Source organism: Cebus imitator, unplaced genomic scaffold (assembly GCF_001604975.1).
Source record: "Cebus imitator isolate Cc_AM_T3 unplaced genomic scaffold, Cebus_imitator-1.0 Scaffold431, whole genome shotgun sequence".
NCBI lineage: Eukaryota > Metazoa > Chordata > Mammalia > Primates > Cebidae > Cebus > Cebus imitator.
Window position 1 is genome coordinate 453,003 of NW_016107746.1, and position 12,578 is coordinate 465,580.

At 38.2% G+C, this 12,578-nt stretch overlaps 1 protein-coding gene across 2 annotated transcripts in view; it reads left to right on the forward strand.

The window, feature by feature from the left end:
• The window catches only part of LIPM (lipase family member M), a 33,068-nt gene that overhangs the window by 14,416 nt on the left and 6,074 nt on the right, over positions 1–12,578 (forward strand). The window contains exons 2-7 of one of the 2 annotated variants that reach the window (XM_037731918.1): positions 377–549; positions 5,485–5,602; positions 9,898–10,096; positions 11,314–11,423; positions 11,820–11,956; positions 12,097–12,243. In XM_037731918.1, the coding sequence (XP_037587846.1) occupies positions 403–549; positions 5,485–5,602; positions 9,898–10,096; positions 11,314–11,423; positions 11,820–11,956; positions 12,097–12,243 (858 nt within the window). In that variant the 5' untranslated portion in view covers positions 377–402. Of the gene's footprint in view, positions 1–231; positions 550–5,484; positions 5,603–9,897; positions 10,097–11,313; positions 11,424–11,819; positions 11,957–12,096; positions 12,244–12,578 lie in introns of those variants that run through there. The other variant, XM_017510116.2, reaches the window with a different exon arrangement.

Sequence of the window (12,578 nt, forward strand, 5' to 3'; positions counted from 1 at the left end):
AAAAAAAAAAAAAACAAAAAACTAGGAGTGGAAGGAAAGAGGTTCCCTATAGTCTTTATTACCTCTTGATAAAGTACAGGGGTTTTTATGAACTGTATCACATGCATAAAACTCCAGGTTGGATCAGAGAAAGTTCTATATACCTGCTGAAGGATCAGGGATTACAAGTTGTGTGAGGAAGGAATGGGAGGGGCCAGACAGTATTGGGACATCCTAGGCAATGTTTCCAGCCTACTTTGTGTTCTCCCTTCCCTATCAACCAAGCTTGCTTAGTTTGCTTCAGAACTGGGAGAAGGAATTGCAGCCAGAAAATATGTGAAAGAGTTTTTAAACCTATAGATTATTCTTACTTTAGAATGAGTTGTTATGTTGGCAGGAAAAAATAAATGCAGATGTTGGATCATGTTGGAAATCTTGTCAAAAGAGTGGATTGTCTCATACAGAATGGAGATGTGGCTTCTGATTCTGGTGGCGTATATGTTCCAGAGAAGTGTGAATTCAGTACATATGCCAACTAAAGCTGTGGACCCAGAAGCATTCATGAATATTGTAAGTTGGGATTTTTGAGAAATGAGGTACTTTACATGTTAATGTTTGTATCTGTGTATTATTTGCATTATGTACTATATTTATACATGGTCGTGATTCATACTAGAAGAGCATAGTGATGAAGTAGCACATTGTACTGGAGAGAATGCTAAATTGGATGTCAGTAGACCTGGAGTCACCTCAGACAAATTTAGTAAACTTGGGCAAATGACTTAATCCCTTTGGGCTTCGAACACAATTTAACTTTTCCTTGAATACTTTGGTTCATTCTATGAGTGGAGAAATAATTGAGGCCTTTTAAGTTAACCTCAGTCCCTTGATTATTTCCATTTTGTCTGTACTTTTTGATCTTTTTTCCTTTTTTTCCATATTGTAAACGTGTCAGTCTTTGCATGTTGCTATCAGAGGACCCACTTCTAGTAGCATCTTATACCATTCTATTCTACTCTTCTTATCCTGTGTTTAGACTGCTACTTCGCTGAATAGCAATAAAAGGACCCCAAGTTAGTGCTACAGATAACCTCCTATGAGTAAAATGCATACATGACAATGCATCTCTTTAGGCTTACCAGGTTTTTTTTTTTTTTTTGGAAGTCTTTCAAATTCTAAGCTGGGTTTTAATAATGTCCACCTTATGGTAACACTGATCCCACAGCAGGCATTGTGATACAAGCTGGAGAGATACTATTCTATTCCAGTTTCACTGCCTTGTGCATTAGATATGATCATCCACATGTTCCAAGGCCAGAAACTGAGATGAAAGAAGTTAAACAAGTTGAACAAGGCCACACCAATATAATAGCATAGCTACTATTTAAATTCAGGACTGCCTAAATACAACGTCTGTAATTATAATCACTATGCAATAAACCCTCCCAGATGAGAAAGAGGAGAGGGTACCTCCAGATGAGTAAGATAATCATGTGCAATGTCCATGTTCCACAGATTTAGCTAATATACTCTCAGGAAATGGAACTTTAATGTGTATTTATACTGATTTAAGATCCTTTCTACAGAAGCTTCCTTGTATGGATTCAAAAACTGGCAGGCCATAGAAATATTCTGTATCTGCATGGTGCTGAATATTAGGTTTCTTTTGACCATTCCAACAATTAGGTGGTTTGTCTAGGTAGTTAGCTCATTGGTGGCAGTCCTCAGAAGCCATCCTCTGGCCCTGGGACTGTCCCACACATATTCCTCTGATTTGGAGGTGAGGGGAATCTCTGGAGTACAGACAGAGATGATCTTCCTGAGCCCCACCCACTGGGTATACCCAGCACCTACGCACTGTTGGACTGCTGGGGTTTCAGGAGCCTGTAGACTAAAGCCAATTGAATTGGGCTCTGCCATTAAGCAGCTATGTCTGGAAAAAATAAAATAGAACATTCGTATGATTACTGGTATAAATTCAACAAAATAGAATAAAAGTAGTTGAGAATTTGAACTGTTTCTGAGGTAGATGGGCAGGACTTACCTTCTGGTCCAAACAGGATAAAGTAAATAAATAAGCAGAAAGTAGCAGGTGGTGAAAAGAAAACAGCAAGAACCAGCAGATGGCCGGGAAGGCATCCTCTAGCTGCCCTGGCTGCTTATTAGCATAAGACACTCTCACCAGCACCATGACAGTTTACAAATGTCATAGCAATGACCTACAAGTTACTACCTTTTCCATGGCAATGGCCCAAAATTACTGGGTCTTTTTTAGAGATTTCTAAATAACCTGCCCCTTAATTTCCGTGAAATTAAAAGTATATAAGTGGGCATAAATACAGCTGCCAATAGCCCATATACTGCTGACTTTGGGAGCACTGCCTGAGTTAGCCCTACTTTTCAAGAAGCAGTACCACTCAGTAGGAGATTACTGTCTAACATTACTGGCTCACCCTTGAATTATTTCCTGGGCAAAGCCAAGAGCCTTCCCAAGTTAAGCCCCAATTTTGGAGCTCACCTGTCCTGCATCTGTTTGACTCTGTATGCACATCTATATGAATTATGATCTATCTTACACTTTGATAAATAACTGACTTCATGCATGTATTTTTTCAGCAAGTGCTTATTGAGCTCCTACTAGGTCCTTGATATTGTGCTATGCACTAAGGTTAAAGAGAGCTAAGAATATCAAAGGCCCTGACTTTATGGAGCTTATAGTCCAGCAGGAAGGATAAATACTCAATTAATAATAAGAGCAATTAGATAAAAGAAGAAAACATAAAATAGGGGGAACTAATCCAGAAAGCTTAGGAAAGCTTTGCTGAAGAAAGGTTTCAAAGCCTGAAATCTGAGAGATAAATAGCAATTACTTGAGGGGATGGTAGCAAAAACGTTAGCACATAGGACAGCTGAAGCAGCTAATGCCAAATTCAAGGAGCTGAAAGCAGCCTGTATCTGAACGGTCTTTTAAACATTGTTTTTTTTATACTATTACAAAAGCAAAATATGCTCATTATAGAAAATTTAAAAATACAAAAGAATAGTCACCAATGTAGTCTGCACCCAGAACTAACTACTGTCATGTCTTTATCTTTATTCTAAATCTGTGACTTTTTGTTTCCCTACAAAGAAATGTCATGCACAATTTACTGTTTTCCAACATTTTTTTCTACTTAACAATGTATATCATGAAGAATTTCCCAAGGTTGTAAATACCCTTCTACAACACCACTTCACCTTGCTGCATTATGTTCCAATTTTTTGAATAAATATTTGTTCCAGGTTGGATTCTCTAGGGGACAGACTCTGAGGCAAAATTCATACAGAATGTTTATTAAGGAGAATCATCATTTGTGGAAAGGAGGTACAGAATCAGAAGTAAGCTAAGAGAGAAAGCAAGTTGGGATACAGACTCCAAAATAGCCTCACTCAACCCCATGATGAGCTCTGGGGTAAAAACTGCTCTTCAGAGATGTCCTACGTTGGGCTGAGATGACCAGGCCTTTAGACTGCAAACAGGTCAGTCACTGGATGTGGCCAAAAGGGACGTGAACTTGGAGCAGGTGGCTTTCTACAGCTGAGGCCACTCCTACAGAAGATAATAGCCAAGGGTTATCTACTGACAGCACTTCTGGTGGATGGGACAAATCCTTCACTATCCTGCATAAACTTTCCTGCCAAGTATAGAGTGTTGGCCATCTTGCCACCTATAGACAACGTTTGCAGCATTTGCAGTTCTTTTTCTTCTCAGATGTCCATGTCCCTATCCCTATCTCCTTGGCTCTTTTGAGTAACTTCTATTCAATCATCAAGGCCCAGTTCAAATTCTTTCTCCGTAAGACCTTTCCTTACCAGCCCTGTTCATATTACTCCTCCTGCTCAGAATTCCTTTGCTCCTTCTTTCACTTGCATCCTTCATCCCTCATCTGACACATTACACACATCCTCTCAATAACTGCTAGTCAGATGTCCTCCATCCTCATATTTATATATTATAGTTGTCTTATCTCCCCAAATAATCAACAACAGTTGTTCCTGAAGGGTAGTCATCAGATCAGCAGCATCTGCTTTGCCTGGGAACTTGTATGTCAATTATTTGGATTTAACCTAGACCTGCTGTATCAGACAGTGAATGGGGTCCAGCAATTTGTGTTATAACAAACCCTTTAAGTAATTCTGATGCATGCTAAAATTTAAGACACTTCTATACATTTTTTAAGGTTAAGTATACAATGGTGTCTCACACACATACATGTACACATATACACTGCATTCCATAATACTTGGTTAATTAAGTTTTAATTATGTGGTAGTTAATGCTTATTGAGTTCCTACTATGCGCTGGGGATTACAGTTAGTGTTATGTGTGCATCATCTTTTTGCATTTATTGCAACAGTCCCATAGAGTATGAACCATTAGAATTCCTAATACACAGATGAGTGAACTGAAGCACAGGAACAGTTTAACTAAATTTCTCAAAATCATACACCTTAGTTTTGTGTATTAGTGTTAGAACCAGGGTTAAAACTCAAACAGTGGAATCCAGGAGCTTCCTCCTAATGACTATGTTTTTTGCCCTATATTTTACCTGGGAATATGATGCCTGGCCTTCTTGCTCTTTTTTAAAGCAGCCCCTGATGGAAATAGTTCTCTCTCTCTCTGAGTGATAATAATGGACAAAAATAATGAGTATGCTTAGGAGATCTTTGCAGCTGCAAGTTTTCCAAATAATATCTACATGTAACTACTGTATAGAGTAGTTAGCCAGGGGTTTGTTTATAGGCAACAAGATATCTGAAACACCTGAAATTAAATGCAAAATCATGTTTGTATATTCATTGTATACTCATTTTTATAGTTCTCCTCAAATTCACAAAGGAAACTTTAACCTGAAAATGTTAGGAATCAATGCTCTTGAGTCTGTGGTTTTAGAACTGGAAAGAACCTTAGGAAACGCATGGCCCAGGGATGCTCATAAGTTGTCCTGAAACAGGTGCCCCACTGGCTGCATTAGAACCACCTGATCTGTAACCTGACGTGGGCTCAAGACTCTGTATGTTTCAATGCCCAGATGATTCTGATACAAAACAAGGTTTTGGAATCAGGGTTCTGATCCAGTGGTTCTCAAACATTAGGGTACATCAAAATTTACTAAAAAGCTTGTTGAGACACAAACTACTGGGCCCAATCTTCCAAGTTCCTGATTCAGTAGGTTTGGTTGGAACCTGATAATTTGCATGTCTAACAGATTAGTCCAAGTGATGCTGATGCTTTTGTCCCAGGACCCACCCTTTGAGAACCATAATTCTAGTCCAGTCTCCATTTTAAGACAAAGAAAATAAGGACTAGAGAGCGTTTGCAGTTTTTTCTAAGTTAACATGATTAGCTAGGGAAAAGCAAAGACTTTGTGTCTTACAGCATCAAGGAATCTACTCTTACTTTTGGATCATTGAGAATATAGCCACAGAGAATTGAACTCAAAAGAAATTGTGCTTTTTCCACAGAGTGAAATCATCCAACATCAAGGCTATCCCTGTGAGGAATATGAAGTCACAACTGAAGATGGGTATATACTTTCTGTTAACAGAATTCCTCGAGGATTACTGCAATCTAAGATGACAGGTATGGGTCACCCCATGTCACTGCAACACAGCACACTTCTCTGTAGTCACGACTTCCTTGCAATTTGAATGTAGAAGAGAGCCTGGGTTCTTACTGCAGACTGAGGTCCATTGTTCAGGTCAAAGGATGGTGTCAGTTCCCCCATAATCTCCATCACTATCACTCCATCCCTTCCACCACCACCAATTATCTCAATTAACATATAGTGTTTGCTTTTCAAAACACACCTTCAAGAAAAGTTTATTTTTTGACTTATTTTAACACTTAACCCATTTCCCAAAACCCCTCCTATATAAACATTTTAGAATATTCACTGACAATTCCTTGGACAGACCATAACAATATCTGCTCATAAAGAATCAAACCTTCGTTATGACACCTGATGCCCACTCCTGTATACTCTGTATTCCTCCTCTAAAGAGCACTTAAAATATTTAAGATGTTACCTAGCTTTTTACTAAGGGTTTCTGAAAAACAAAGTGCTATACACACATATAAAATGTTTGTGTATATTTCCATAGTTCATAAAATGCCACCCTTTTGTATGTGGGTTTTTCAGCTGTTAGCTTTTTAAACATTTGTCTTCACTACTAAAATATACCTATTTTTCATTTCTATTTGGTTGGATTCTTTTTAATACTCTAGCAGTGTGTTTATAGTAGCAACTACATTGTCTTCCATCTGTAATTTAAGTTCCTGTGTTATTTTGATATGCCAGATACACTGATAAGGGCTTTATTTGCATTAGTCTCATTTAATTTTCACAATTACCCTAAGAAACTGCTACTCATAGATGTTAAGCAACTTACCCAAAAAATCTGTGCTAGAGCTAGCTAGTGAGCTGTAAAATCTGCACTCAAATGAAATCTGTCTCTCTGCCACTATAGCCAGCTTTCTTAATTAGGACCAGAAAATGCTGGGCAAATGCTATCGGGCTTTGGTGTAAAGAAACTTTGGGGCTCTGTTTTACTCTAATTTGTACTCGTGTAGCTTTTTGAAAACAACGTTTTTTTCTCACTAGCTGCCCTTCTGTGCCTTATATATGTCTAGCATGCACCTACCTCAGTGTCTTTGGACTTAAATTTCTCCCTCTGCACCACTGTTTCATCAGATGTCTATGCAACTTGCCTTGGCCCTTCTTTCAGTCTACTTGATCATAGTTCTTCCCTGGCCACCATGTTCAAAACTGCAGCCCTTTGTTTTCTCGCCTGTTGAGTTCTCGCCCCTTCCTCTGCTTACTTTTCCAGACAGCGCTTACCATCACCTGATGCGATATTTGCATGTTTGTCTATTGTCTGTCTCCCCCTAATCAGAGTGTAAACTCAGTGGGAGCAGAGACTTCATTTGCTTTGATCAAGGCTATACCCAGTAACTGAGTGCTGAGCACATTCTAGAGCTAATAAATATTTGTGGGGTGAGTTATGGATTTTGCATAAATAAATGGACTGGGGACACAGCCCCACAAATCCCAGGGGAGTGAGCAAAGCACAGTTCTTCCAAGTAGAGTGACTTAGTAATTATTAAGTGTATGGGTCACCTGCAGCCCCTAGTCATGGATGGAATTTGTTTTCTTACATCCTGTTAACTCAGACTGTTCACTCATTGCCCAGATGTTTGAGGTTCAAGGAATCAGCCTCTTCGGCCCAGTCGGAGCAGAATACTTCCCTCTAGTGGCTGATGTTTTTCCCATGTGCCTCTTCAGAGGCAATCTCCCGTATCAAAAAAAAAAAGGATTTTTTCACCAACTCTTCAAAAAGAAAGCCAATGAAATTCATACTGAAAACAACTGAAAAATGTTTACTGAAAAGCTTAAAGCTTGTGGTAGTAGCCTTTTTATCTTTATCAAAGAATCTTAGTTGGCTTCAGTATCAAGAGAGAAAGTAGGCTGGGCCATCCTCAGAAATGACAGCTGTGTAAGTGTAGCCCTTACACACTCACCTGCTGGCTGTAATTTAAATAGAAGATCGTGGCTCTAGGGGATGTTTGAAATGATATAAATGAGCCAGTCCCCTTGTTAGGGGAAACACAAGAACACACTGTAGGGCTAAGTAGAACTCAGCTGACCTCAATCATGGGAAATGCCCCAAAGACTCTCAGAGGGAGCAGTGATCACCTTGGTTTGGTTGTCCTGTGTTAACACAGCGGAGGTCACTTTCCTGTGTGCGAAGAAGATGAACTAAATGACCAGGCATCAAGAAAAACCTAGAATAACCCTGAGTTCCTTTCTCCTGGCCCGACACTCACAGTCCTCAGTGACTTACACATTCTCTCACCTGAGAGATAAAATAAGGCGGATGGAATTCATGAAGACTGTCAAGACGCTTGGATGAGTTTGGTGCAGAAGGGCTTTTGTCCTACAGGGAGATTGCATGTGTGTTTGGTTCCCCTTTATAGCAATAGTAACGAGAGCTACCCATCTGATATGAGGTCAGCAGCATGCTGACTGCTTAATGCACAGTACCTGATTTAACCCTTTTCTGCCAAAACCCTGTGAGGTGGACAATTGTGTTCTCATTTTGCTAATGAGGACGCTGAAGCTCAGAAAGTCACTTGCTTTAGAGAATTATAACAATAATGATGAGAACAATAAAGCTGTTTTTTACTACAGGCTTTTTCTAAGCGAGGTACTATGGTACAGACATTGCGTTCATGATTTGATTTAATTCTCACGAGTCCTGTTGAGAGCATGACAGTTTTCCCTCCTAATAGGGTAGCATTTTATTAATCTTTAAGTCAAATTTGCTAATGTCAAAATAATGTATATACTTTAATTTATGAACACATTAGAATTCTTAAAACTCTTTATCCTTCTCTATTATCTACTGATGTCTTTTAATTCTTTATTTGGATGTAATTTCCAATTTATGAAAAAGTTCTGGGAATAGTACAAGGGATATCATATATCGTTTGTCCCAATTTACCAATTGTTTACAGTTTTACCCCGTTTATTATTCTCTCTACCCCATCTCTTATGTGTATCTTAATACTTTTCCAAAACCTTTGATGGTAAATTTGAGACAAGATTGTGCCTACTTGTCCTTAAGAACTTCAGTGAGTGTTTTCAAAGAACAAGAGTATTCTCTAACTGCAATAAATTTATCAAAATTAGAAAACATTGACATTAGTATTTAATTCATAGCCTGTATTCAAATTTTGTCAATTGTCCCAAAGTCCTTTATAGCTGTTTTCCCTCCGCCGTCCATAATCTAATCCAGGATCATTTACCACATTTGACCATTAAGTCTGTCTCCTTCACAAACAAAGAATTCCTAAGGTCTTTTTGATTTTTGCATTTTTGAAGAGTTTTGGACAGGGATTTTAATTTGGTTTATCTGATGTTTCTTCATGGTGTGATTCAGGTTATACATTTTTGGCAGGAATAACACAAAAGTGAAGTTATATCTTTCTTTGTTCATCATATTATTAAGCAAATAAGTTGGCTTGTTCCAGTATGGATATTAACTTTCATGACTTTGTTAAGGCGGTATCTGCCAGATTTTTCTAAAGTTAGTATTTTTCCTTTTGTAATTAACAAATCAGTTATGGGAAGATCCTTTCAGGATACGTAATATTCTGTCTTTAAACTTTTACTCACTAATTTTAACATTCACTGATAATTTCAATCTTTCTGAATTTGTTAACTGGTATTATATTGTAAATCAATGTTTTGTATTTACTATTTGACATTATTCTGTAAATAAGAGCTTTTCCTTCCCTTCTAATTATTTATGTGTTCATTCATTTACTGGTCTGTAGATGGACTTAAGCATTCTTATTCAGTGGGATATATTTCTTACTACAGTATCATTATTTTGATGCTCGATATTTCTGTATTTGTACAGTGGGAGCTCCTTCAAGCTGGCTTGTGGGTCTTTTTGACATGAAGGTCTCTTAATCACTAAACCATTATATATATAGGGTATACATATATCTTAATAATCATACTATACCATCTACTGGGGCACTTTCAATATTTCTTACGAGCCTGGACATGTCTGATAATAATAATTACACAAAACTAATGACAGAAGTTAAATTTTATAGATTCCTTTTCTGCCAGGCAACATGCCATCTTGCGCTCTATTTTATTAAAGCATAACAAAAATTTTATTTTACTGATGAGGAAATCAAGATACATGACAAAGGTTAAGTAACTGGCCAAGATAACTAAGCTAGCAAGCAGCTGAATCAAGATTTAAACACAGGTTTGTTTGATCTGAAAGCTCTTATTCATTATTGGGTAACAAGAAAGAGAGAGAACATTTCACACAGCTGAAATTTTTTCTTTTCTGCAGGTTCCAGGCCTGTGGTGTTACTGCAGCATGGCCTAGTTGGAGGCGCTAGCAACTGGATTTCCAACCTGCCCAACAATAGCCTGGGCTTCATTCTGGCAGATGCTGGTTTTGACGTGTGGATGGGGAACAGCAGGGGAAATGCCTGGTCTCGAAAACACAAGACCCTCTCTATAGACCAGGATGAGTTCTGGGCTTTCAGGTATATGAAAATCTCGAGAATGGAGGTAGACATGTCTGCCTTTCAAAGAACTGGGTAAAATGGCTTCTAGTGTTTGGTTGATTTATTTTGTTTGAGTCATCATTATCCTTACATGATATCCTCCAATTTTTAAAAATTAACTAGTGATACTTGGGTTGAAGTAGTGAGGAATATTGAGTTCCCCATGTAGAAGGTTGGGTCTGGTTAATAGGGTGAGAATGATGGTTGATATCAGGTGACTGAGGTTGAACTGAGAAAAGTGTAGATCCATTTCTTTGTAGGAGGGTAATAGTATAATAGTACTCAAGAAGGAGATGAGACCAGGCAGCATTAAAAGAACAGAAGAAAAACTATTAAGCCTAGTGTATTAGTCCATTTTCACACTGCTATAAAGAACTGCCCGAGACTGGGTAATTTATAGAGGAAAAAGATTTAATTGACTCACAGTTCAGCATGGTTGAAGAGGCTTCAGGGAGCTTACAAGAAGGCGAAGGGGAAGCAGGCACTCTCTTTACAAGGCTGCAGCAAGACATGCTGATCAAAAGGGGGAGGAGCCCCTTATAAAGCCATCAGATCTTATGAGAACTCACTCAGTATCACGAGAACAGCATGGGGGAAACCACGCCCATAATTCAACTACCTCCACCTGGTCTCTCCCTTAACACATGAAGATTATGAGGATTACAATTCAAGATGAGATTTGGGTGGGAATACAAAGCCTAACCATATCACCTAAGGACCATCAATTTGACTTACACATCTCTCATGCTTGTATAAAAGATTTTTAATGCTTTTATTTAAATTACTGATTGATGTTCAACTTACTTTTTATTCTCATCAGAGAAGGGTCCCTTCAGCATCTTTACAACTATTCCTATAAATTAATCTGCATGGTCCTGTGCTGTTCTGTTTAACAGTAGGACAGGACACTTACACCAGGAGTTGGGTTATATGCTTGGTAAATATTCACTGAAGATGATTATTGCTATGTGATAACATCTGGAGAAAACAGCAGTTGTTGATAGCTTGTGACTCCAGAGATACCCATGTATCTCAGGTTTGAAAGAAATACATTCTGAGTGTCGTGAGGGACACAGTAACAAGCTATCAGGGCTGACAATTCAAGTGCTTGTTTGTAAACCTGACAGGGAAGGGGGGGTGCTTTTGTTTGTTTCTGATTATAATTTTTCATATAACTTTGTCTTTTCCCCTTGTAGTTATGATGAGATGGCTAGGTTTGACCTTCCTGCAGTGATAAACTTTATTTTGCAGAAAACAGGCCAGGAAAAGATCTATTATGTCGGCTATTCACAGGGCACCACCATGGGTAGGTTCAAAGAAAAGCAGGTTTGTATACTTGGAAGAAATGTGAGCATACAGCACCAGCTATCCCTGAAATCAGTCACCTTGTACTTCCCTCAGACCCGGTCTTGTCATCTTCAGAAACATGTAGTCCCCAGCAATGTGTTTAGTATATAGTTACTTCTCAATATAAATATTTTTCTCAAAGCCAATATCATTATATTCAAGTATTTAACTCATTGAGCACCTACTACTTGAAAGCAAATATGCTGGTGTCATAAGGACCTTATAATTTTATAGGAGAGGTAAGATACAATCACATATATGATTATCAAAATATCTTGTTAAAAACAAAATATACATTTTATGAATGAGCTCTAAAATATTCAGCAGTCATGTTGACATATTTCTTCTTTCGTAGGGTTTATTGCATTTTCTACCATGCCAGAGCTGGCTCAGAAAATCAAAATGTATTTTGCTTTAGCGCCCATAGCCACCGTTAAGCATGCAAAAAGCCCTGGGGTCAAATTTTTGTTGCTTCCAGATATGATGATCAAGGTATGTGACTCCTCAGAAAATTTCCTATGCACGTAGAAAAATCTCCCAGCCTAATTTCCTAAAACATAAACTTTTAAATTATAGCCACACCTTTTCTGTCTGTCATGTAATGACTACCATGTTACTTCATATTTTTACAGGGATTATTTGGCAAAAAAGAATTTCTGTATCAGACCAGATTTCTCAGACAGTTTGTTATTTACCTTTGTGGCCAGATGATTCTTGATCAGATTTGTAGTAATATCATGTTGCTTCTGGGTGGATTCAACACCAACAATATGAACATGGTAAGTGGAAGCTTAGTAAATGCATCCCAGCATAAAGCTGGGAGCCACATGGCTCCTTCCTGGAGGGAGAGCTAAAGCCATTGAAGAATCAGAGGAAGGACATATTCCCAGTGACTCAGTTCTTTCCAAATTTTAAGGAACTAAGGGAAATGCTTCAGTATGGACTGAAACAAGGTTAACATAAGGGCATTGCTAGATATTAAATCACAGATTATAGTTGGAAGAGATCTGAAAGCAGCTTTACTACAGTGAATTAAATTTAAAAGAGCAATTAGCACCTGTTAGTTAACAGAGAGAACCTTCATATATCATCCACCTCTACCTTCCACTGGGGT